The 25441-nt window shown below is 42.1% G+C and overlaps 3 protein-coding genes across 4 annotated transcripts; 1 reads left to right on the top strand and 2 right to left on the bottom strand.

Annotated features, from left to right (window-relative positions):
- LOC18043170 (cinnamoyl-CoA reductase 2) lies at positions 1-2161 on the bottom strand. The gene is made up of 6 exons (XM_006433169.2): positions 1804-2161; positions 1508-1677; positions 1179-1364; positions 913-1075; positions 432-621; positions 1-284 (listed from the first exon to the last, which is right to left on the bottom strand). The coding sequence occupies exons 1-6, from the start codon at positions 1922-1924 to the stop codon at positions 146-148; spliced, it is 969 nt and encodes a 322-aa protein (XP_006433232.1). The 5' UTR covers positions 1925-2161; the 3' UTR covers positions 1-145.
- A 1963-nt stretch (positions 2162-4124) lies between these two features.
- Positions 4125-17419, bottom strand: LOC18041277 (cinnamoyl-CoA reductase 2). Of its 2 annotated transcripts, none has more exons than XM_006433168.2 (7): positions 16880-17419; positions 16582-16675; positions 5517-5592; positions 5245-5430; positions 4936-5098; positions 4483-4672; positions 4125-4369 (listed from the first exon to the last, which is right to left on the bottom strand). In XM_006433168.2, exons 1-7 carry the CDS (start codon positions 16995-16997, stop codon positions 4237-4239), a joined length of 960 nt encoding a protein of 319 aa, XP_006433231.2. In that variant the 5' UTR covers positions 16998-17419; the 3' UTR covers positions 4125-4236. The 2 variants fall into 2 exon arrangements, with proteins under 2 accessions (XP_006433231.2, XP_024039795.1); XM_024184027.1 differs by having other exon boundaries at positions 4483-4669.
- A 2390-nt stretch (positions 17420-19809) lies between these two features.
- Positions 19810-24336, top strand: LOC18041276. Its single transcript, XM_024183801.1, has 13 exons — positions 19810-19868; positions 20072-20243; positions 20459-20638; positions 20760-20864; positions 20973-21287; positions 21412-21591; positions 21694-21975; positions 22068-22190; positions 22439-22636; positions 22763-23016; positions 23192-23393; positions 23613-23915; positions 24019-24336. Exons 1-13 carry the CDS (start codon positions 19810-19812, stop codon positions 24334-24336), a joined length of 2691 nt encoding a protein of 896 aa, XP_024039569.1.
- The last annotated feature ends 1105 nt before the right edge of the window (positions 24337-25441 follow it).

Genomic DNA, 25441 nt, shown 5'->3' with positions numbered 1-25441 from the left:
TTGCAAAGAAAACTTATTTCATCCATTCATCTAACAAGAAGACAGAAAGTAACATGCCTATTCCAACAACAACATCTTCCTTAGGGGAAGATAGGAAACTGTTTACATAGTCTGGGACTGACTTTTATAAGGAAAACCCGGTCTGCTACTCTTTGTGCAGGATGCCGGCCTCCTCATAGTTCTTGACAGAATCGCGGATGCTCTCTTCTAGTGGCCTGTACTTCCATCCCAAATTCTGCAATTTTCCTGAACTCAGCCTTAACTCCTCATCCACCTTAGTGAAACTGTCATGATATGCATCAAATAACAAGAATACATGTTAAATTAGAAGCTGATGAAAGGAGTACAAAAGAAGTGCTGCAGCCGTCATACAATCACTTATTTTTCTTGTTTTGTTAGTACACATATATAGCTGATCTGTCGGGACTTACCTTTTAGAGTAATCATAGTTAGGATACATGCTCTTTATCTTCTCCGCCAATGCCTGCATTCTGATTGTGAATGAAGTACATATATACCTTCCTTTTGCTTCAGGCTTCTCATATAGTAGCAAAATAGCATCAGCCACATCGCGCACATCTACCAAGGGTCGATCTTCATCTTCCAGTGGTTCAGTTCTATCTAACATTATCCATGTCAAATCTCAGAATTAATGGTAAACATCAACCAAGCAAACAAAATGCATCCTAAGCATGACACAGAATATCGTGGAGCCCCAAATTCCTTGGATGCTTAGTTACAAATGCCTCAGAAACGTCCTAGGTGCAATGATATAACAAGCTAATGTTGATAGCATCTTTCGAATTCACAGTGTGGGAATTTGTATTTTGCATCTATATAGACGTACTCCCTGGTTTAAAACTAGTGTCCTTTCTAACATGTAGGAATGAGATGGTGTTGTAAAGAAGAAACCTTTGAGAAATCCTAGAAGCAGTAAGCTACTGGTATTTATTGTTGGCTGCAGCATTGGCCCAATAACAATTGATGGACAAACCGTCACAATGTCAAGTTCACCCCTCTTAGCATACTCCAAAGCCTGAATCTCTGCTATTGTTTTCGCCAGGCAATAATAGTTCTGGGATTTACAAGAGCTCAGGTATATTAATGAAAGCAATCTTTTGACAAAATTCTATAAGTCCATGATATGAAAGCTAATGAAATTTTTGTTAATTGGATACCTCAGTTGCCTTGCAGAATTCCTCATCAGACCAACATTCCTCATCCATGACCTGACCCTTTGGCCAATTTGGATTCAGCATAACAGCTCCAATAGATGACACTACCACAACCCTCTTTACTTTTGCCTTCACACATGAATTGAGAACATTCTTTGTCCCAACAACAGCTGGGTCAATCAGTTGTACCTGCACAAAAGATTTTTATTAGACTCAAGCCAGAGAGAATTAGCTTTGCATGTTTTTATCGAACAAAAATTCCTTCATCCTAATCGTAAGTTGACCAAACTTCAATAGGCAAAAACAGTAAATTAAGTGACTAAAAATCATGCCTCAGGATTAGGAACTTTGCCAACTGGAACAGGGCATGCAACGTGGAAAACCCCAGTACAGCCAGCCGTAGCAGCACAAAGAGCTTCATAGTCAAGCAAGTCTGTTTTGAATAGCTGCAAATTCTCTGAAGCACCTTCTAATTTCTTCAAATGAGCATTCTTTTCATCACCTGAAGATAGAATATTTTATTTAAAAAAAGAAAAAGAAAATTCCAAGTAGGTCCATTGAAATAGCTAACAACACAAACAGAAACAGAATTATTTATGAATCTTTTGATACCAAGAAAGAAACTTACATGGGTCTCTTACAGTTCCGTGGACCATGTAGCCCTTCAAAAGCAGATACTTGACAAGCCATGAAGCTATGTAGCCTCCAGCACCAGTCACGCACACTCTCTCCTTATCTTCTCCGCTCATCTCTAATCTCACTTCCAGTTCTTGCCAAGCATTTCAATATGTTCTAAGAGTCAACAGAGTGCTTTCAGTGCCCAAATGGACATGCAGATTATGATATAAATATAAAATTAAATTGTCAGTTTGGCGATACCATCTAGCCGCTTGTTTTGATTTGGTCTCGACACAAACCTCGTTTTGTTAAAGAGAAAAGCTGACATCAAACATATGAGTTTTGTATTTCTTTCTTGGCTGCATTCCGATTAGTAATTTTTTTTTTTTTTTTTTAAATTTATAGTTGGTAAATCTACACTACCGCATATATTTTTAAAACTAATGGTAATGGAACCAACAAAGTGTTAGCTCCACTGGCAATGGAGTCCCCTTAAGTGGCTTGACTGGGTTTGCTCCCCAGTTCGAGTCGTAGGGAAGTCGTATTTGTTGGGAGAACTTGTGCCTTCCGGTTCGAGCGGGGACTTCTAGTCTGAGTTGTGGTACGGGCTTAAAGGTACCTCCCACAGTTGGGGCCCTCCCCAAGATACCTCGTGATTAATATAAAAAAAAAAAAAAAAACTAATGGTAATGGAATGGTCACAAGGGCAAGATAAATGCTCTTTCCAAGGAAGAAAAAACCAATAACTTCAATATTTTACTTCTAGTCATTGTTGCAGCAGCTAATTGTGATACCAAAAACTTCACCAAAGGTATCATTTCTACTGCTATTGGTTTTGTCAAGATAAAGTAGCATAAATATCTGAAACTGAAAGAGAAAATTTTATTGATGAAAGATGAAAAAGTAATCAGATGGGCTTGCTTTCAAAGGACACATTATGTAAGCTCAATTCATCCTCTCTAGGAACTAGAAGTGTCCCCACAGCAGACCAGAGTCATATGTCCATGTCGTTTAACAATCCATGACATACATCTCTTAGTTTATAGGAGCCTGAGGCTGAGCCTGAGAGTGAATATCAAACACAATCCGACTCCGGTTTTAAAGATCGTCTCTTTCTCAGATATTCAAAATTGCGCCTATCACAAGAATTATTTTAAGAAATTTCTGTACACTTTCATGAATATTCTTTAGGAAATAATGGTCCGTCCCTTTTGGGTTCCGGAGGATTCCCTCGTCAGCATAGGTTAAAGCAAAAACCAAATTTCATTGTGCTGCCGGCTACGGGATAAACTTTAAAAAGTGTCAAGATGGATAAGAAGGAATCAAGATTAGAAAAAGCAGCCCCCAGGCCCAGGCACCTCTTCTTTTGCTTTAAGCGTCAATCTCCTTTTAGATGTTAAATTTTCGGTTTATTATCATTTCACTACTTCAAAAATTAAAAAATATCAAATGACTATAAAAAATATTATATCCTATCATTTTGCTACTATATCTTTATAAAAATATCATTTTATTATTTTTCTGTTACAACAAATATCATTTTATTACTTTTCCGTTACAATCGTTAGTTGACCAGTTAGTTGACTAACAAAATACTAAATTTACCCTTCATGATTAAAAAAAAATATAATTGAATCTTATTTACAAAATCAGCTCTTCTACGTTTATTCGATCATCCAAGTTTCATTTCCAACATTAGAATATAAAAATGAAATTATTAATAAGATAAATTTACAATATATTTATTAAAATGGATACAAATAACAATATGATTTTTTTTGCTGCAATTATGATATATGAATTATAAATTTATTTTATTAATAAATTTATTTTTATATCTTAATGTTGGAAATGAAACTTGGATGATCGAATGAATGTGAAAGATTTTGTAAATACGCTTTAAGTTTTTTTTTTTTAATTATGAAGGGTAAAATTAGTATTTTGTTAGTCAACTAACTGATCAACTAACAATTGTAACGAAAAAGTAATAAAATAATATTTTTATAAAGATATAATAGAAAAATATAAGGAACAATACTTTTTGTAGTCATTTGATATTTTTTAATTTTTGAAGTAGTGAAATGATAATAACCCTAAATTTTCTTATGACAACAAATGTGTATTATTAGCGAGTTAAACAAATATTAAAGCGTCCAAGCTTTGAAGGGACACATTTATAAGCCTAATTTTGACATTCATGTCCCAAATTTATCATCCTAGAGGCTAGAACTACATGCTAAGCGTCATACATAACTATCATATCCATTGCAGAAAGGCAAAAGGCAATGATAGATATTTTCTCAACAAATCAATGACCATGAGACTTGAATCAATACCAGTCATTAAATTTATCTTATCACTAAACAGATAAAATTTTGGAAAGATAAATGTAAACATCACTAAACAGATAAAATGTTGGAATGATAGATGTAAACATCTACTCTTAATCCAAAATTCCAGCTTTCTTGTAGCTCTCAATGGAATCGATGAGAGTTTCCTCCAAAGGGCGAAAACTCCAACCCAGCCTCTGCAATTTCTCCGAACTCATCGTGACGTCCTCCCTTCCCTCAGTGAAGCTGTAGCACGCAAGCAATTTCATTTACAAATCACCAGAAATAATGCAAAAAAAATGCAAAAGGTTGATACTGATACTTCAAAAGTCACAATGGTACAGTTACCCAAGGCTTACTTTTTAGGATAGTTGTAGTTAGGATACAAACTCTTCAGTTTATCAAACAGGTCGCGTTCTCTAATCAAGTGTGCAGTGCATATATATCTCCCTTCTGCCTCAGCCTTTTCATATGCCAAAAGCAATGCCTCAGCTACATCACGCACATCAACTATCATCCGAAGCCTGTTTTCCAATGATTCATAACCTTCTGTGTAGACAGACAATAGAGACTGCTTGTTAGAATTCAGATATGCATATAAGAATTGGAAGACTCCAGTACCAACGGCAACTAGACAAGCAGCCGAGAAATTCTCTTTATCATCACATGCACTAACACGAACAACAGAACTCAGTTTGTTGCCTATCCAAAACTACTAATGATCCACAAGCCACACTCAAATGTCCAAATACAACTTGCAAGTTGCAGCTCTACAAAACTAAAAAAAGAAAAACATTGCATTGGCCACATACCTTTCAATCGCTTAATGAGAACTAAGCTACTTGAATTCACGTTGGACTGCAGAAGAGGCCCCCAAATAAGGTTAGGACAAACGGTTACAACATCAAGCCCAGTTCTTTTTGCAAACTCCAGAGCTTCACTTTCTGCTTCGGTTTTTGAAAGACAGTACCAGTTCTGGTAAAAACATAAAAATCAGCATTCAGTGCATACTACAAAGAACATTTGCTGCACTGGTCACATTTAAAAATTAATTTGAGGTTAATAAGAACAACCGGCAAGGCTATAAATTTGATATAGAGCTGAATACGGGAATTAGTTACATTCGTTGTTCTGCAGTATTCCTTATCAGACCAACAAGTCTCATCCATAATTTGGCCCTTGGGCCATCTGGGGTTCAGGCCAACAGCAGCTCCAGAAGACACTACAATAACTCGCTTAACTTTTGCCTCAAGACATGCTTTGAGCACATTGAGTGTGCCCTTTACAGCCGGCTCAATCAGTTCCACCTACGATAGACCATCGAACACTGTCACATATACCATTGTATATCATTAAAATGTAAACAAAACAAAATTTAGGCATGCTTGCTTGCCTCAGGATTTGGAACACTGGATGATGGAACAGGGCTAGCAACATGGAATACACCGTTGCATCCAACAATGGCAGATGTTTGGGAGAAATACGTCGACGAGACCAGGCGTGGTGAGCAGATATCTGATAGCAGAGTTCCGCGAACCGGTGTGTTCCGTAAAAGCCTGGTGCGCGGAGGAACAGGAGCAGAAGTATCCCGCTCGTCCACGAGCACGTCATCCGCGAGGCTAATTTCCCGTAAGAGGCATAAGGTCATTCCGGCTAGAGGTCGAGAGGCGAGGAGACCCGGTCGACGGCAGTTGGCAAGACATGCTCCCCAGCCCGAGATTCTAGGCACGACAGCCACGCTTTCCCCAGAACCGTGGCGTAACACGCAAAATCTCACGGAACCACGACAGCCACGCTTTCCCCAGAACCGTGGCGTAACACGCAAGATCTCACAGAACCACGACAGCCACGCTTTCCCCAGAACCGTGGCGTAACACGCGAGATCCCACGTTTGCCCATAACGCAGCAGTCAGAGTCCCATACTGTCTCGAAAAAAGCGGAAAACTGGGATTCAGGGGAGGCCTATAAAAAGATAGCCAACGAAGGTAAAAGGGTTAGCATTTTTAAGATTAGAAAAGAAATAAAAAAAAAAGCCATAAGATCTGTGGCAAGCGTTCCCTGAACCTTCATATCTGACTTGAGCGTCGGAGGGTTTGTGCCGGGAAAACAACCGGCGTACTCTGACTTGTCTGTGTGCGCAGGAACCTCTGGAGAAGAAGCCTCACGAGGAGACCTCCTGGTCGTGAAGAAGTTGATCGGGCAGAGATCCTGGTCGTAGAACGAGGAGAACCGGAATCCCGCATCAACATTTTGGCGCCGTCTGTGGGGAACAGAGCAAAAAGCTTTTGTTGATAGCAAGAGGAGGGGCAAAGCAAGTGAAAAGCAATGGAGACAGGAGGAAGTAGTGGACAAGGGGGTGATAGGAGGCCTAACGATTCCGTGACGCTGAGGGAGATAGTCAGTGAAGCACGGGAAAAAGTCATGTTCGACCGGATGGAACGGATGGAAAAGCAGATGGAGACCTTGACAACCATCCTAGATGAGCTGCGGAGCGAGCGAAGTATAATCCAAGAGGGAAGGGGGAGAGGCGGTGGAGTGGCACCAGGTCCCGATAGTGCGGGGAGAAGTCAAACCACCGGGAGATTTGGTGGTGAGAGAGGTAACGTACCTCTGCGGGGAGAATTTCATAGAGAAAGAGAGCGGTCCCCGGCAAGGCAGACTGGCGACGAGGACGATGAAGTGGTGAATGCAGAGGAAACGGAGTTGAGGCAACACTTGCATGATGTAGAGCAAGAGCGGGATCAAGTTGCAGCACGTGACCCTGGTCGTGCAGTGCAGCTGGAGGAGGAAGTGCGCAGACTGGCGTAGATAATCGACGACATGCAAGGAAGGAACAGAGCCCCTGGTTGGAGGATAATGCTAGACGGAGAATCACCGCTCGCAGCAGAGATCATGAGGGCAGTTATTCCGAGAGATTTCCGCCTCCCAGACCTCAGATACTCGGGAAGAACTGATCCGTTGGTGCACATAGAGCGCTTCAACGACATAACTGGGGTACAAGGATTATCTCAATCCCAAAGGTGCAGAGTGTTCCCACTATCCCTTGAGGGACGTGCACGAGAATGGTACAGGAAACTTCCTCGGGGCAGCATTAAAACCTTCGAGCAGATATGCCAGGAATTCGCGGAGCAGTTCAGTGGGGCAATGGCGCCGGAAGATGACATGATGGAGCTGAAAAGCATGAAACAGGGGGAGCAAGAAACCCTTCGGGAATTCATCAAGAGGTTTCATCGGGCTGTCCTCGACTTGGGAGCCTTCAACCACCCTCAGGCGTTAAGGGGATTGAAAGAAGGGGTGAAGATAGGAAGGCTGTGGTACAATTTGAGAAGCCCAGCTATTCAAGCGTATGCAGCCGCATACGAACAGGCTAAGAGAGACATCGAGATTGAAGAGGAGAAGGCTGCACGGATTAAGACAGACCAGTTAGAAGGGTTGGGGAGGAAAGAGAAGAAAGCATTACCGGGGAATGGGCCGATCAGGAGGAGGGACCACCAGCCCTCCGGTAGCGGAGCAGGAGGTCGGGTAGCCGCTTACCATTCTCATCAAAGGCCACCACAGTATCAGCGCAGCAGGGCGCAACCTCCTCGTTCCCCAGTTAGGGAGCCTTGGAGAAGACATGAGTCGGCATCTGGTGGTCTCCATCAACACCCCCACGGTAGCAGAGCGAGCAGACCAGAAGTACTTCCACCGCCCCCAACTCAGAGCGGGGCAAACAGAGAAAGAGCAGTGCACCTGATCGACCAGAACCCGAACTATGGGCGGTACACTTCCTTGAAGATGTCCCTGGATGAGGTGTACGAGGCCATAAAGGATCGAGGGCTGCTGCACCTCCCTACACCAATAACAAAGCTACCCAACAGGAGGGATAGAGGGCGTTATTGTAAGTTCCATGGCACCCATGGCCATACCACAGCAGAGTGTAGAGATCTCAAGACCCAGGTCGAAGATTTGGTGAGAAATCGGTACCTGGACGAGTTTATGGATGGGACTTTCCCGATGGGGGCCGCAACAGGTGAAGGGGAGCAGAGTGGCGGAAACGTGAGGCACGAGCAGCCTGCAGTAAGGGTGATCGCCGGGGGCCCGACATTGGCCGGAGATTCCAACAGATCGAGAAAAAATTATGCTAGGTACGCCATGACCAGTAAAGAGGTGCTCCTCAACACCCCAGCAGCCAAACGAGCAAGGGTCAGGCAAGTGCCAATCATGTGGACGGATGAGGATGAGGAAGGGATTCTATACCCCCACGAGGATGCTTTAGTCATCAAGGCTACTGTCGCTAGCAAGAAGTTTGACCGGATACTGATTGATACAGGGAGCTCAGTTGATGTGTTATTTAAGTCAACCCTGGAAGAGATGGGAATAGCCGACCGGAAGTTGGAATACACCAATACCTCCTTGAAGGGGTTCGGAGGAGGGAAGCTGGTCCCTCTGGGCGTGGTCGAGCTGCCTATCACAATTGGGAGCCCCCCGACAGAAAGAACAATGATACTGGACTTTGTCGTAGTGGATGAGGAAGGTCCTTACCAGATGATCTTAGGTCGGCCATTTTTAAGGATGAGCAAAGCGGTGTTGTCCAACCATTATCTGGCCCTGAAGTACCGGGTGAATGGGGTAGTAGGAGTGGTACGAGGAGACCAGAGGATCGCAAGAAGCTGCTACTCCTCGGCAGCAAGGGAAGCAATGCAGATAACATCCCTCGATACCCGAGTGGAAAGCAGGAAGGGCAGACAAGAACCTGTAGAGGATCTGGAAACAGTGAGCCTGGGACCAGAGAACCCGGAAAAGACGATCAGAATCGGGTCGAGACTTAGGGGAGGGCAAAAGCAGGAGTTGGTGAAATGCTTACAGGCTCATGCTGATGTGTTTGCTTGGACACATGAAGACATGCCAGGGATTGACCCTGAGGTAGCATGTCATAAGCTGGCAATAAAGAAAGGTGCTCGGGCAGTAAGGCAGAAGAGGAGGTGCTTCAACCAGGAGAGGTATGAGGCTATAAATGGCGAGGTGGAGAAGCTCTTGAGAGCAGGGTTCATTCGAGAAGTCAGTTACCCTGAGTGGATATCGAATGTGGTGTTGGTAAAGAAGGCAAACGGCGAGTGGAGGATGTGTGTGGATTTCACAGACCTCAATCAGGCGTGCCCAAAAGACAGCTTCCCTTTACCAAAGATCGATCAGCTGGTAGATTCAACGGCTGGACATGGTCTGCTCAGCTTCATGGACGCGTTCTCGGGATACAACCAGATCCCCATGTACGGGCAGGATGAGGAGAGCACGGCTTTCATCACTAACCAAGGTTTGTTCTGTTACAGGGTAATGCCATTCGGTCTCAAAAATGCGGGGGCCACCTATCAAAGGCTGGTTAACAAAGTCTTTAAGCCGTTGATTGGGAAAACCATGGAGGTGTACGTGGATGACATGATCACCAAGTCCAAAATCCCGGAGGAACATGTCAGACACCTCGAGGAGACATTCGAGCTTTTGAGGAAGTATAAGATGAAGCTCAACCCGGAGAAGTGTGCTTTTGGGGTCGAGTCAGGGAAATTCCTTGGATTCATGGTGAGCCATAGGGGGATTGAAGCAAATCCCGAGAAAATCCAGGCGATTGTGCAAATGACGTCTCCTCATAACCTGAAGGAGATGCAGAGCCTCACGGGGAGGTTGGCGGCGTTGAGCAGATTCATATCCAAGGCTACAGATAAGTGTCAGCCATTCTTTCAAGTAATAAGGAGGGGAAAGAAAACAGAATGGACCCCAGAATGCGAGGAAGCCTTGCGGAACTTGAAGCAATACTTGCAGCAAGCTCCGCTGCTGTCCACACCGAGGGATGGGGACATGTTGTATCTGTATTTGGCGGTATCGGATCGGGCCGTCAGTTCTGTTCTGGTGAGAGAGGAAGAAGGAGTTCAGTATCCGATATACTACACCAGCAAGGCCCTGCTCGATGCTGAGACCAGATACCCACCGTTGGAAAAATGGGCACTTGCCCTTGTGGTTGCTGCTCGGAAGTTGAGGCCATATTTTCAAGCATTCCCGGTCTCGGTAATAACAAACCAGCCATTGCGTCAAACTCTGCACAAGCCAGATGCCTCTGGTCGGCTCGTCAAGTGGGCTGTAGAGCTGAGCGAGTTCGACATAGACTATAAACCCCGCGCAGCGATAAAAGCCCAGGCAATGGCTGATTTCGTAGCCGAATTCACAGAGCCCGAAGTATGCTTAGATCAACAAGATGCAGATATAGGCAATGATGAAACTCAAGTATGGCAGATGTCTGTGGATGGGTCATCAGGGGAGCGGGGTTCGGGAGCAGGGATTGTCTTGGAAGGCCCAGAGGGGGAGGAGATCTCTTATGCTGTAAAGTTGGAGTTTGCAGCCACGAATAACCAGGCAGAGTATGAAGCCTTGATAGCAGGTCTGGAATTGGCTAAGGCCGTGAAAGCAGACAGAGTTAAGATCAGAACTGATTCCCAGCTGGTTGCAAATCATGTCAGTGAAAGATTCCAACCAAGAGGGGAGAAGATGGAGCAGTACCTGAAGATAGTCAGGCAGATGATGGGGAAGTTTGAAGCAGTGGAGGTGATACAAATCCCCAGGGAGCAGAATAGTCGAGCAGACATTTTGGCTAGGATGGCAGCAGTAGCCGACCCAAAAATGCCAAAGTCGGTTCCTCTGGAGGTGAAGTCCAGCCCAAGTATTGATCAGAATTTGGGGGTGTTGCGGATAGAACAAAAATGCTCGTGGAGGGATCCGATAGTTTCATACCTTAGGGACGGGGTATTACCACCAGATAAGGTGCGAGCTCGCAAGCTTAGAGCCCAGGCATCGAGATACACGATGATTGATGGGGTACTGTATCGGCGAGGATATACACTACCGTTCCTTCGGTGTTTGGATGAGGACGACGCGGATTACGTACTGAGAGAAGTACACGAAGGAATTTGCGGAAACCATTCTGGTGGGAGGTCCCTGGCCCACAAGGTTCTAAGGCAGGGATATTTCTGGCCGACAATGCACCAGGATGCGCAAGAGAAGACCAGGAGTTGTGTAAGCTGCCAGAGTTTTGCAAATTTCTCTAACCAACCACCAGAGAAGCTCACCTCCATGACCTCCCCCTGGCCATTTGCTCAATGGGGAATTGATCTGATCGGCCCATTGCCAAAGGCACGGGGAGCAGCAACACATGCAATAGTTGCTATCGATTACTTCACGAAGTGGATAGAGGTAGAAGCCCTTAGCAGGATCACAGAGAAGAAAACAACGGACTTCGTGTGGAGAAACCTGGTCTGTCGATACGGGATCCCTTATGCCTTGGTAACGGATAATGGCAGGCAGTTCGATAATCACAGCTTCAGGGATTTCTGCCAGAACCTCGGGATAGAGCTGAAGTATTGCTCGCCTGCTCACCCTCAATCGAACGGACAAGTAGAAGCAGCCAACAAGACCATCAAGAGGCTCTTGAAAACCAGGTTTGGAGCAAAAAAGGGTGCGTGGGTTGACGAGCTGTCAGGTGTGCTATGGGCATACAGAACAACCCACAAAACAGAAACTGGGGAGACACCGTTCGCTTTGGCTTTCGGACATGAAGCGGTCGTGCCGGCTGAGATAGGAACGACCACACACCGGACAAATCATTTCAATGAGCAGGAGAACGACGAGCAGATATGTTTGAATCTTGATCTGCTAACGGAAAGGAGAGAGCAAGCAGCCGAGCGATCGGTCATTTACCAACAGAGGGTTGCTCGGTATTATAACCAGAAGGTGAACATACGGCAATTCAGGGTCGGAGACTGGGTACTGAGAAGAGTGAATCAGAGCACCAAAGACTCGACTCAAGGAGTGCTGGGACCGAATTGGGAAGGGCCATATAGAGTCAAGCAGATAGCGGGACCTGGAGCTTACAAGCTGGTTCGCACGGACGGCCACGAGGTGAAACGCCCATGGAACGCAGCACACCTCCGAAAATACTTCCAGTAAGACTTGTTCACATGTGAAAACTATTTTTGCTCATGTTCATTACCGTTTATCTTTCACACTTATTGTCCAAACAATCTCATGTAAGTCGAATCTTGCCATTAATGGAACGTCGAGGAATTTCTTTCGCTTGAAACCGAGAAAGTTGCCTAAGGCATGCAAAGGCTCGACAAAGTCTCAAAGCCTGTCTTATGGCGAGACAGAAGCCAAGCATGCCAGGATCTGCTCGGCCACGAGAAGGCGAGCAGAATCCCAATCCCCGAAGAAATGCCTAAGGCATGCAAAGGCTCGACAAAGTCTCAAAGCCTGTCTTATGGCGAGACAGAAGCCAAGCATGCCAGGATCTGCTCGGCCACGAGAAGGCGAGCAGAATCCCAATCCTTGAAGAAATGCCTAAGGCATGCAAAGGCTCGACAAAGTCTCAAAGCCTGTCTTATGGCGAGACAGAAGCCAAGCATGCCAGGATCTGCTCGGCCACGAGAAGGCGAGCAGAATCCCAATCCTCGAAGAAATGCCTAAGGCATGCAAAGGCTCGACAAAGTCTCAAAGCCTGTCTTATGGCGAGACAGAAGCCAAGCATGCCAAGATCTGCTCGGCCACGAGAAGGCGAGCAGAATCCCAATCCTCGAAGAAATGCCTAAGGCATGCAAAGGCTCGACAAAGTCTCAAAGCCTGTCTTATGGCGAGACAGAAGCCAAGCATGCCAGGATCTGCTCGGCCACGAGAAGGCGAGCAGAATCCCAATCCTTGAAGAAATGCCTAAGGCATGCAAAGGCTCGACAAAGTCTCAAAGCCTGTTTTATGGCGAGGCAGAAGCCAAGCATGCCAGGATCTGCTCGACCACTAGAATGCGAGCAGACTCCAAAGCATTCGAAGAAATGCCTAAGGCATGCAAAGACTCACCAAGTCTCAAAGCCTGTTTTATGGCGAGACAGAAGCCGAGCGTGCCAGGATCTGCTCGACCGCGCGAAGGCGAGCCGAATCCCAGGCATTGAAGAATCTCCAAAGGCATGTGGCAAAACCATGAGCCAAGCCGGAACCTGCTCGTCTAGACAGACACAAGCAGATTCTCAACCGAAAATTAATCCATAATTACAACACAAGAAAGTAATCAAAAACCATTTTTATTAATTTGTTAATAATTAACAGAGGGGACAATCTCAATGAACATTGTTCATTACAATACAAGAAATATATCAAGAAGATGATGGACCAGTAAGCCCGGCAGCATCGGTTGGCTGGACCTCCTCAGGTGCTGGAGGGGTATCACCAGTTGCGTCCGGGGGGGTACTCGCCTCGCCGACCTCAGCAGGGACTGCACGAGCAGGAGAGTCTTCCTCCTCAATCACGATCGGCTCTACCCCATCGGCATCTTCCTTAGCCGCCTCCTCGTCCATGTGTTGAGCAACACCAGCTGCAAGGTCATCCATCTTCAGATCAGGGTGTTGCTTCCCGAGGACGGCCATGATGCAACGATAGGAATGCCGAAGGCCCTGGTCGTACTGGTTGTCAGCCTCCCTCTCCAAGTTCTCGACCTGAGCTCGGTGGGAGTCGCGGAGAGATTCGAGCTGAGCCTCATACGTAGCCTTCTGCCTTTGCAGATCCTCCTTGACCTTGGTAAGCTCCTCCTCGAGGGAAATGGCTTTTGCTTGAGCAAGTGATTCTTGCTCTATCAGCTTCAGATTCTCGAGATTCAGCTCCCCTGCTTTCTTCTCGGCAACGTCAGCCCTGGTCGTCGCCAATTGAATATCCTCCTTCATCTTCCGGTCGTAGCGGCCAACCTTAGCCTTGTAATAGGTGGTCAGGCAGCTGAGGTGGAAAGCGCTATGCTGCATGGCCCCCACCAGCTCACCCAAGGTGCGGCCGTCAAAGTCCTCCAGGTCCTTCTTGCTCACGAGTTTAGTTAACTCATTGAGGTAGGGGACCAGATGTTCTGCTCGGCTGTCAGGTAAGCGAGACCGAGGCCCGACAGGAGGAGAAGAAGAAGCAGGATCTGTGCCTGCTCCACTAGCTTCCCCGACTTTTACAGGAGCAGGAGGTAAAGTCTTCAAGGGTGGGACCTGCTGCACGATGTTGGCCCGCTTTGCAGCAGGGGCATCCTTACTCTGGTCCCTCTTCGTGGTTGGAGGTCGGGAACGTTTTCGGGTCAGAGCCCCAATCACAGCGTCCTCCATCCTATGGCCAGGAAGTATCAAGCGAGACTCGAGCAAGTTGTATGTAGTTAACAGTTCTCGGCTCGAGCAGGAATTGGCTAGTACAGCCTCGACCCGTTTAAGCTGGTCAGGTTCGAGCGGGAAGTGGACACCCCAAGAAACTACAACACAAACAGACACTTGGTTAGAGACAAGCCAATAAAGCAAGAACAATTATGAACGCAAGGCATCTAGAGCGAGCAGGCAACCTGGGACCGTGAAACGGGGTGGGACGCGACAATCCTTCCCGTCTATTTGTGCAATTTGACCCCAAGGACCCCCAGCAAAAAAGAATTTCCTCTTCCAAGCCCCACCACCATCGGTTGGAAGATCGGTTATGGGTTTTCGGCTCTTGGTGCTAGATTGGAAGTAGTACCAGCCGGCATCTTTTGGGCTGCTCTTTAGCTGGTACAAGTGCTTCACCTCATCAACCGTGGGCTCGCTTTGGCAACATCTGTCCCACAATATGAACAGACCAGAGAGCACTCTCCACCCATTGGGATTCAGCTGACTAGGAGCTAGATTTAGCCCGTTAAGTATCCGGGCAAAGTAGGGTTGCAAGGGACACCTCAGCCCGTACTTAAAGCTCTCTAGAAACAGGGTAACGTACCCCTTAGGAGGCCGGCTGGGAGCATCCTTCTTTCCTGGGACCTTGAGAGGTATCTTACCAGGAATGCTATACCTAAGCCGGAGGTCATTGAGCTCGTCAAACAAGGTCGTGCACGTCATGTAATCAATGGCATAATCGCGCGACAAGGCTCTGCCTCCTACTGTACCCCGTCCTTCTGGTCGTGATGTTCCAGATGGAGACACCTCACCAGAGTCACCTTCCCCATTCTCACTTAAGGTGTCCTCAGAGCCAGAAGGTCCCTCCTCACCATTGCTTCCGCTCGTGGAGGTTGTTTGGGGGGACATCCTCCTAGCACTAGTCCCGACACTAAACCTAATGGGTTCTAAGGGGATCCCGGGGTCAAAAGCAGGATCAGTGAGCAGACCAGGCAGGAAACTTAGTTCGTCGTCATCAATCTCAACGACTTTCTCCTTACCTTTCGACATTCCCTAAGCTCTAACCACAACACCACCAACTACTACCCAAACAGAAGAGAAGAGAAATTATCTACAACTATCCGAGACCAAGGAGATAGAAGAAATACCTGAAGTAATGGTTCAGTCGGTAAAAGTCAGAGATGGAGGCCTTTTATGCCGGAACTTCTTTGCCGGAGAGACAGAGACGGAGACGGAGTGAAGGATGAATATGCCGTTCGAGAGGATTCGGTTTTCCTAATGAGGACGGACTCTTGGGTTGCCAGCATTTAACGGCGCCGAATCCCGAGGGTCTCATAACCGTCATTTTGAAATTCAAATGGAGGGGGGGATTTCTGCCACGTCACCTCGTCCGCAATTAAATGCGACATGACCCTTGGCAGCCTTTTCCAAACCCACGCGGGCGAGTACTAACGAGTTTCTACTGCTGGTCCACTACATTACCCAACACCAGAAACTGGGGGACCGGTGTTTGGGAGAAATACGTCGACGAGACCAGGCGTGGTGAGCAGATATCTGATAGCAGAGTTCCGCGAACCGGTGTGTTCCGTAAAAGCCTGGTGCGCGGAGGAACAGGAGCAGAAGTATCCCGCTCGTCCACGAGCACGTCATCCGCGAGGCCAATTTCCCGTAAGAGGCATAAGGTCATTCCGGCTAGAGGTCGAGAGGCGAGGAGACCCGGTCGACGGCAGTTGGCAAGACATGCTCCCCAGCCCGAGATTCTAGGCACGACAACCACGCTTTCCCCAGAACCGTGGCGTAACACGCAAAATCTCACGGAACCACGACAGCCACGCTTTCCCCAGAACCGTGGCGTAACACACAAGATCTCACAGAACCACGACAGCCACGCTTTCCCCAGAACCGTGGCATAACACGCGAGATCCCACGTTTGCCCATAACGCAGCAGTCAGAGTCCCATACCGTCTCGAAAAAAGCGAAAAACTGGGATTCAGGGGAGGCCTATAAAAAGGTAGCCAACGAAGGTAAAAGGGTTAGCATTTTTAAGATTAGAAAAGAAATAAAAAAAAAGCCATAAGACCTGTGGCAAGCGTTCCCCGAACCTTCATATCTGACTTGAGCGTCGGAGGGTTTGCGCCGGGAAAACAACCGGCGTACTCTGACTTGTCTGTGTGCGCAGGAACCTCTGGAGAAGAAGCCTCACGAGGAGACCTCCTGGTCGTGAAGAAGTTGATCGGGCAGAGATCCTGGTCGTAGAACGAGGAGAACCGGAATCCCGCATCAACAGCAGATTTAACAGAATCATAATCCAGTAAGTCTGCCTTGAAGAGTTTCAGATTCTCAGAGGCTTTCTCAAGTTTATACAAATGAGTATTTTTCTCATCACCTGCAATTTTTTTTTTCAAGAAATTTACTATGAAAAAACACCACTGAAAATTTTGCGCTAACAAAAGCATAATTCCGCTTGAAATTATCATATTAGATCTACAAGAAACATCACAAATGCACACCAACCATTAAAAATGGAAAAGAAATTGATATTGGTAGCTACGGGTTAAAAATAAGAGCAAGAGAAAAAGAGGACACTTACTGGGTTCTCTCACGGTTCCACGAACAAAATAGTCTTTGGAGAGCAGGAGCTTGACGACCCACGAGGCAAGATACCCACCAGCACCTGTTACACAAACTTTTCCTTTCTCTAACGCCATTTCCAAAACCTTAAGACACCCACCCAAGTCTATAAACTAACTTAAAAGATTGTTTCTCTCTTTCTGGGTCTGTGTAGATGATCCCTTCCGTTTTTACTTATATATGTTTGTAAAAGGTTAAGTTCCCAGTTAAATTGAAAAATGTCTCTTTCCGTTAACCGACTTTCAAATCGAAGTAAAACAAAATTGTTTGATTAGCTACGCAATGACGTCAGAACTCGCTCAGAAGACAAAATTTTACTTTTTAAAAAAAAATTAAAAATAATATTCATAATGGCCTCTCGTCTCTTCTCGGATGATCCTTGTCTCTTCTCTTCTGGATTGGAGGTAGGTCTAGTTTTGAATAAAGTAATTCCATCCCGCAACTTGAGGTTGAGGACCCGTTTGGGGCTGATTTTCAGCTGTCAAAATTTGAGTGCTTTTGATAGTGATATGAGATAGCGGAGTTGTTAAAGTGTTTGGTTATACCTTTATTACAGTTGGACTTTAACAGTTCAACAGTTTAAAAGTTAAAGTTTTTACTCTATAGGTACGGCTTTTATTCTACAATACTTACAGCTTAAAAGTTACGGTTTTTTACTCTCAAATGTACCCTACGACCGCTAAGCCGTAGGCAGTGTAAGAGTGCTGATATTTCAGCTCTTAATTTACCTCAACAACAACTGCTTTTCAATTAACCCATAAAGAATTCAAAAATAATTTTTCTTTTTCAAAGAACCCCACATTATACTAAAATTACCCCTACTTTTTCATCATTTTATGATTTTTTAACTGATATTACATCATATATTTATAATTATTATTACAGCAGATAATTATACTGATATTTACCATCACACATATATTTGAGATTACAATATTATATTAAATTTTATAAAATAATAGTCCAAACAAATAACTCTCACAAACGAGGGGTATTCCTGCTCTACTCGCATTTCATAAAATAGAAAGATTAAAAATTAATTCTACCCAATCATACTTAATTAAAGAAAATTGAGTGCATGCCCTTACACACTTTTGAAGACAGTGGTTTACCACTCGCCCAAAGGTTGAGTATCATTTTATGTTCTTAACAAATATCTTCTCAACTCCATGCTCAATATTAATCCATTCTTATCGGTATAAAAAATGAGGAAATCTTCTGTCAAAAAATCTTCCTTGCCATCACTATCTTTAGTCAACATCAGCTGCATCCATAAATTCATTTACACAATAACGATGCGCAGGACCAAACAGAAAGCTCACGGCTTTGGGAGAAAAAGCAAAGAGGTTCAACTTTGCCACACAGACCAGCACATGGCAATGAGCAGAGCCAACTGCCAAGTCATCCATAGCAACAAAGCAACGACCATGCGAGCGAAGTAACAAAAGACCGCAAATCTGCACCGTGCTCTTCTCAGTTCTCAGTAATTGATAATTGTAGCAAAATGAGGGGATTCGCACACTTCGGCAACAATGCCACTTCTCTATCAGGCATGCATAAATAAAATGGATCCTTTTTTATAAGTTAATAAGAGGGTAAAAATAAAAATTCCATTAAAAATAATAATGACTCGTTTGGTAAAATTCACTATTGGCTTGTTGCTCTACAGTCCAATAGATTTTTTTTTTAAATTTCATAATATTTGTAATACTTGTTAAATATGAAAATTAATACAAAATTTATTATTTACCATAATCTATAAGCTTTTCTTTAACAAATTTAGTTTTTATTTATTTCACGTAGAAACACCTCACTATTAAATAGGTCTTGAGTCTAATAATCATGGGATTTAGTAAAGAGTGAAGTTTTTAACACCACTTTGAAATCTTTATATCATTGTCTTTTGAATTTCATTTTATAAAATACTCTAATTTATTTTATAAAATACACATTTATGTATTAAAACTAATCATAAAACTTCACTATAATTTTTTTAAAAACATTGAGCAAAGAGTGGAGTTTTAACACCCTCTGAAATCCTTATAACATTCCCTTTTCAATTTTATTTTATAAAATACCCTAGTTTAATTTATATAGTATATTAAAATTAACCATAAAAATTCACTATGAAAAATCTTTTTTAAAAATATTTATTCATAGAATACATACAATTGTAAAATCATAAATCATTTTCTTTTTATTATATAATTTCTATTTCGTTAGCTTTAAATTCTTAAAATTTTCACAAAAGATAATTTCTTAATGAAATTAAAATATAGATATAAATTATCAAATAGTGTGTGCATGTAGAATGTTTGTTTAATAAATGAGAAATGAATGAAATTGTTCTTCATTGTTTTTGTTTAATAAATGAGAAATGAATGAAATTGTTCTTCATTGATTTTTGTTCTTGGTTGTTCAAGCAATTTCAAATAGAATAATATTTTATAGGAATATTTTAGGAGTCTCAAAAGACCTACTCTTTAACGGATAGATTAAGTCCAGGGCCAAACCCAAGCCCACACCCACACATTATTCCTCTTCTGCACCTTGTATCTACTTATGACTCGAAGTCTATTTATCTTGGCTGTGTAGTCAACTAGTCATGTATATGCCGGGGGCTGGTCTGTTCGGCTCAATGTTTTTCTTTGAATAGTCACCATTCAGTGATCAACTAATATATTCTATATGTGAAAGATTATAATTTTATTAAAAAAAAAAAAAGTAAGAAGTGTTATACATGGTAGATGAATCCAAATAAGATTTTTGTATCACTTTTTTCCTTTTTGAGTCATCAAATGCGAATCCGGTATTTCTTCCCATCATTTTGGCACTCTCTTCCATTTTTCAGAAGTCAAAACCTGGGGGACATCTCTAATTCTCCGTAACATGACATTGTTTACACCTGTTTTGACTTTGAAAGATGTTAAAAAATTGCCAAATTTCAGGTATATTATTTATGAATATTATTGTCCGGTTCACAGTGAATTAATATTCTGGTTGTTGGTATTGACATAAATCCATTTTGGGTTTGTGTTCTTTAAACAATTTTCATGAAAGTTTGTTTGTCACCTTTTTGTTCTTATTGTGCACAACATAAGAGTTTATAATAATGATAATAATTTTTTTTTTCTTGTGGAAATTGTAATAGAGTGGTTGTCCTACCTGGGATTATTTGGTTAATAATTTTGGTTGCGTCCATTGGAAAATTTTCGGAGTATGATCGACCTCGCCGGATTCTTGTAGATACAGATGTTGATGCAGATGATGTTTTTGCTCTCTTTTATCTGTTGAAGCAAAACAGAACCGAATTCGACTTGCAGGTTTTTCATTTTCATTTCTTATTATCCTGTAGGTACTATGTTACTATTTATGGTACTATGTTACTATTTATGGTACACAAGTGCTTCTTATGGACTCATTCAATACTATATTGTTAATAATTTTATACTAAATTGTTTCGGGCCTACGTATAAGTCTGCATGCGAAAGTCTGCACTGAATAATAACTATAACATTACAAACAAATCTTAGAGCAGGCAATAACTATAAATGCAAATGGATGGAGTGATGCTGGGCATGCAGTTAATCATATATACGACATCCTTTTTATGATGAACCGAGATGATATCCCCGTTGGAGTTGGAGGAGAAGGTGGCATTTTGCCTAATGGAACCATTCTTCCGGATGTTGGTGGATACCAGCCTATCATTGATCAGGTACATCTCTTCGATTTCGATCTGTGATTCACCCACTAATATTCGCACTAACATGAAATGTTAAACTTGTAACATTCGAAAATCAACTTACAAATATGATGTTTGGTAATTTATGTGACAGGGCATGTCAACAGCTGGAGAGTGTAGGTATAGACAAGCAATTCCAGTGGGGCAAAGGCTATATGTTAATACAAACTATGGCCTGAGAAAAGCCTTTCTTCCCCAGGTTTTCATGTTTTCTTAAGACACAAGGCACTTCTATAGAGAACTTAATTTTAGATCTTTTCTGTAAGAACGATATAATCTAGCTTTTATATGTCTCGACATGGTGCAGGGTGGCAGGAAGTATGCTCCTCTGCGGCAACCTACTGCACAACAAGTGTTGATAAATGCGATATCTGCAGGTCCTATCACCGTGTTTGTAATGGGATCCCACACAAACTTCGCTATATTTCTCATGAACAATCCTCATTTGAAGAAAAATATTGAGCATATTTATGTCATGGGAGGTGCAATTAGATCAGACTGCTTCAATAGCACAAACTCTTCCCAGTCAGAACAATGTGACAGCATTGGTAATTTATATCCAGACGATAGCAACCCATATGCAGAGTTCAATATTTTCTCAGATCCTTTTGCTGCATACACGGTAATTTTCTAGCCAATTAAGTGTAACAATATCTGGCATTCTGTCTACTTGCAGCATTGATGCATTTAAAATGTAAAATTATGTGTGTGTTTGTGGGGTCCGGCAATGCTTTTTTCTGAAGCAGGTGTTGCATTCTGGAATTCCAGTCACAATCATTCCTCTGGATGCAACAAAGACTATCCCTGTGAGTGAGAATTTCTTTGTAGAATTTGAAAGGAGACAGAATACGTACGAGGCACAATATTGCTTCCAATCCTTGAAAATGATCCGTGATACATGGTCCGGTAGCCCACCATTTCATGAGGTAATCTCCTAAAATTGCTTGATCATTTTCTATATATAAGAAAGCTGCAAGGTATTATGAAATCAATTTCCATTACATTTGATACGATTAACATTTTTCAAGGCATACTGCATGTGGGACTCCTTCATGGCTGGTGTAGCACTATCAATTATGCTCAATTCATCTAGTCATAATGGGGAAAATGAATGCAGCGAGATGGAATATATGAATCTGACAGTAGTTACTTCAAACGAACCATATGGAATATCAGATGGCTCAAATCCACTTATCGATGGACTTGAGGTCCCAAAATTCAATGTACAGAAAAATGGAGTACATTCTGGTCATGTTCAAACGGGAATGCAAGATCCATTTTGCCTTGAGAGTGGGAAAGCAAAATGCCAGGTACTTAATTTTTTTGTGTAATAAAATAATCTCATGTTGTTTCCAGGAAAAGAAGCATATACTATCTGAATAATCATACACAACTGTGACAGGATGGTTACATTAAGGAGGTCAAGGGTCCTGAAGCAGTCCGAGTTCTCGTCGCTACAAAAGCTAAACCAAGTCAAGACTTGGGAAGCTTACTTGAAAAAGAATTTTATTTAAGCTTTTTGAATGTAAGCTTTACGAATTTTCTGTATAACACTAATGGTCCATTAATAGAGTAAATTTTCCATTTTTAGCTCAACGATCAGTTGCTCTATATATCAAATAACAGTACTACTGAACGAATATCTAGTATGGGTTATAAGAAAAATAAGAACTGAGTGATTTTGACAATTACTCCTGTAACTGCCTTGGATTCAAACATCTTGTATAGTCTTTTTTGTGCTCATCAACTGAATGGTTACATGGTCAAATGCAGGCTTTAAACTTCCCTCAGCAAGCTGGAAGGTTCAATATCAGCACACAATTTCCTTACTACGAGGAAATCCTTAGCAAACCAGACTTTGGAAAGAAATTAATGGGAAAACCTGTTGTGTTTGATATGGATATGAGTGCCGGGGACTTCCTAGCACTTATATATCTCCTAAAATTGCCAGTGGAACTTATCAATCTCAAGGTACAAAGTCTCTTTTGCTCTTCTTGACTCTTTATTTGAAATAAAAGCAACAAGAGATCTTAGTATTCCAGTTTCATTAGTACTTTAGTATCTTCTTTCAGTTTAATTTTTCTATTTTTCAACCAGGGAATACTAGTTAGCTCGACTGGGTGGGCAACTTCTGCGACAGTAGATGTTGTTTATGATTTACTTCATATGATGGGGCGCGATGACATTCCAGTTGGTCTAGGAGATGTATTTGCAGTTGGTGAAGTGAATCCAAAATTCCCTCCTATTGGAGGCTGCAAGTATGCCAAGGCTATCCCTCTTGGCAGTGGCGGTTTCTTGGACTCCGATACCCTGTATGGACTTGCTCGTGACTTACCTCGTAGTTCCAGAAGGTATGCTTGATTCTTCATTCTGAATTTTGTTATTGGTATTTTTAGGAGAGCTGGTTCATGAGTTCTATAATCAGTTGAAATATGCAGCCAGATGATGTTCAATTGTATTGCTGGTGTATAAAAGCTATGTAACAAATATATATATATTTTTGAATATTCAATTTCAATTTTGAAGATACACAGCAGAAAACTCTGTAAGATTTGGAGCTTCTCAGGATAATGATGATCCTGAACTTAGGCAGCCGTTGGCAGTAGATGTTTGGAAGTCTATTGTAGAATCAATAGAGCCAGGGTCAAAGATTACTATATTGACCAACGGACCGTTAACAAATTTAGCACAAATCATTGGTTTGCAGAACTCAAGGTCCGTAATTCAGGTAATGTTGCTCACTATATTTCATTAGAATTGGTTTCACCAAGACACTGGTAATGGCTTGGTTCGGTTCTGCTTAATGCTTCACTTAATTGAGTGTTGAGTCGGTTATAGCCTCTGGCTAATGTGGGTAGGTTCCAAAAGCACTTTTAATTTTAATTATGCAAGTCAGCATGCAATAATCCAATAGCCATCCTGTGTGCTGATGTTGTTTCTAATGCAGGATGTATATATTGTTGGAGGAAACATAGGCCAAGACAATGAAAAAGGCAATGTCTTCACCGTTCCTTCCAGTAAGTATGCAGAATTCAACATGTTTCTTGATCCTTTAGCAGCAAAGGCAGTTTTTGAATCAAAACTGGAGATTAAACTCATTCCACTGCACATGCAAAGGAGAGTTGCTTCTTTCTTCAAAATCCTTCATAAGTTGCGGGACAGAAAGAAGACTCCTGAAAGTGTGTTTTCCCAGCGTCTACTTCAAGGACTAATGACATTGCAGCAGAGTCATCACAGCTACCATCATGTGGTACACATTAAAAAATTCTGACACTGACAATGCATGTTGCATCAGTCAGCTTTTTCTTAGACAGACCATAGAATGAATTCGAGCTCATTATGTCACTTTACAGGACACATTTCTGGGAGAGGTACTTGGTGCAGTGATTCTGGGTGGCAATCCGCATTTGAATCAAACGTATAAGATCAAGTCTCTCGAGATCATTTCGGACGGAGACATATCAAAAGTTGGACAGATTATTGTCAATCAAGAACAAGGAAAGTTGGTAAAAGTCTTGGAAAGTCTTAATGTGGCAGTATACTATGATCATTTTGCAGAAGTGTTAGGAGATCATAAGCAGTCTGCTGTAATTGGAAGCTTTTATGACCAGGAAAAGACATGGAATACACCACCAAACAGAATAGACCGCTTACATCAGGCAAAGAAATAAAATTGAAGATATTTGACTTCAGTTGGAAAATGTTTTGCATGCTCCTAGTTATTTCAAATACATGAATATACTCATAGTTGTGTATGTACTTGTATATATCTATCTGATTAAAGTATAGGTGAGACTATTTGTACTCAAAAAATTATTCAGAATACTCTAATTTTAATAAAAGTATATATTACAAAAATACCCATAATATAAATTACTAAAGACAATTTATTATAAGTCAACATTATATAATTGTTTTGAACACACATATAACACACTCATTATTCATTTTTAATAATCATACTATAAACCTTAAAACTTTTATTTTCAACATCTTAATTAATATTTTAATGAATAATAAGGAAATTAATTTTGAGAAAGATTTTAATTATACGGTATGTGTGATACATTTTATTTTTAAAAAATAAAATAAAAAAGTACTACAAACGAACTCTTTTTTTTTTTGGGCTTTCGCCATTCTTCTCATATTCTTCATCTCTACGTCTTCCTCTTCTCTTTTTTTTTGCTTCGTCCCTTCTTCTCATCTTCTTCATCTCTACGACTTCTTCTCTCTTTTCTTTTCTTTTCTTTTTTTTTTTGGTAGTATCTATGGAATATATATATTTTTATTATATTTTCATTGCAAGTTATTTTGGGTTCGAAATTCAATATTGAACATAAATAACTAAAATTATATTAAATAATTTATTTACAACTTGACTTAATTATATTGATGTAAGTACATGTTAAATCTCTTAAAATTAGTGTGTTGAATAGCTTTATTAGTGTTTTAAGAAAATAAAGTTAAGTAATTTAAATAGTTTAAGTAAGGATATTTTTGAAATTTTAAAGAATGTACAAAGTAAAACTTAATCTTTTATAATTAATGTATGAGTGTGTAAAGTAATAGAATGTTCCAAAATATTTAGAGCGCAAATAGTCCCACCCTTAAAGTATTATCAAGGCACCAAAGCAGTACCTGAACATGCAAAACAATTTTCAATCCACACACTTAGAGCTAATCTGTTCTGGTTGTATGAAAATAATAATGTACGGCTTATAGTGTTACAATGGATTCCATCTTTTGAGATTGCTTCATAACTTTAAGCCAAATTTC

This window comes from Citrus clementina, unplaced genomic scaffold, assembly GCF_000493195.1.
Source record: "Citrus clementina cultivar Clemenules unplaced genomic scaffold, Citrus_clementina_v1.0 scaffold_5, whole genome shotgun sequence".
Classification (NCBI taxonomy): Eukaryota; Viridiplantae; Streptophyta; class Magnoliopsida; order Sapindales; family Rutaceae; genus Citrus; species Citrus x clementina.
Note: the sequence above shows the minus strand (reverse complement) of the source record. Positions and strands in the feature narration are given on the sequence as shown.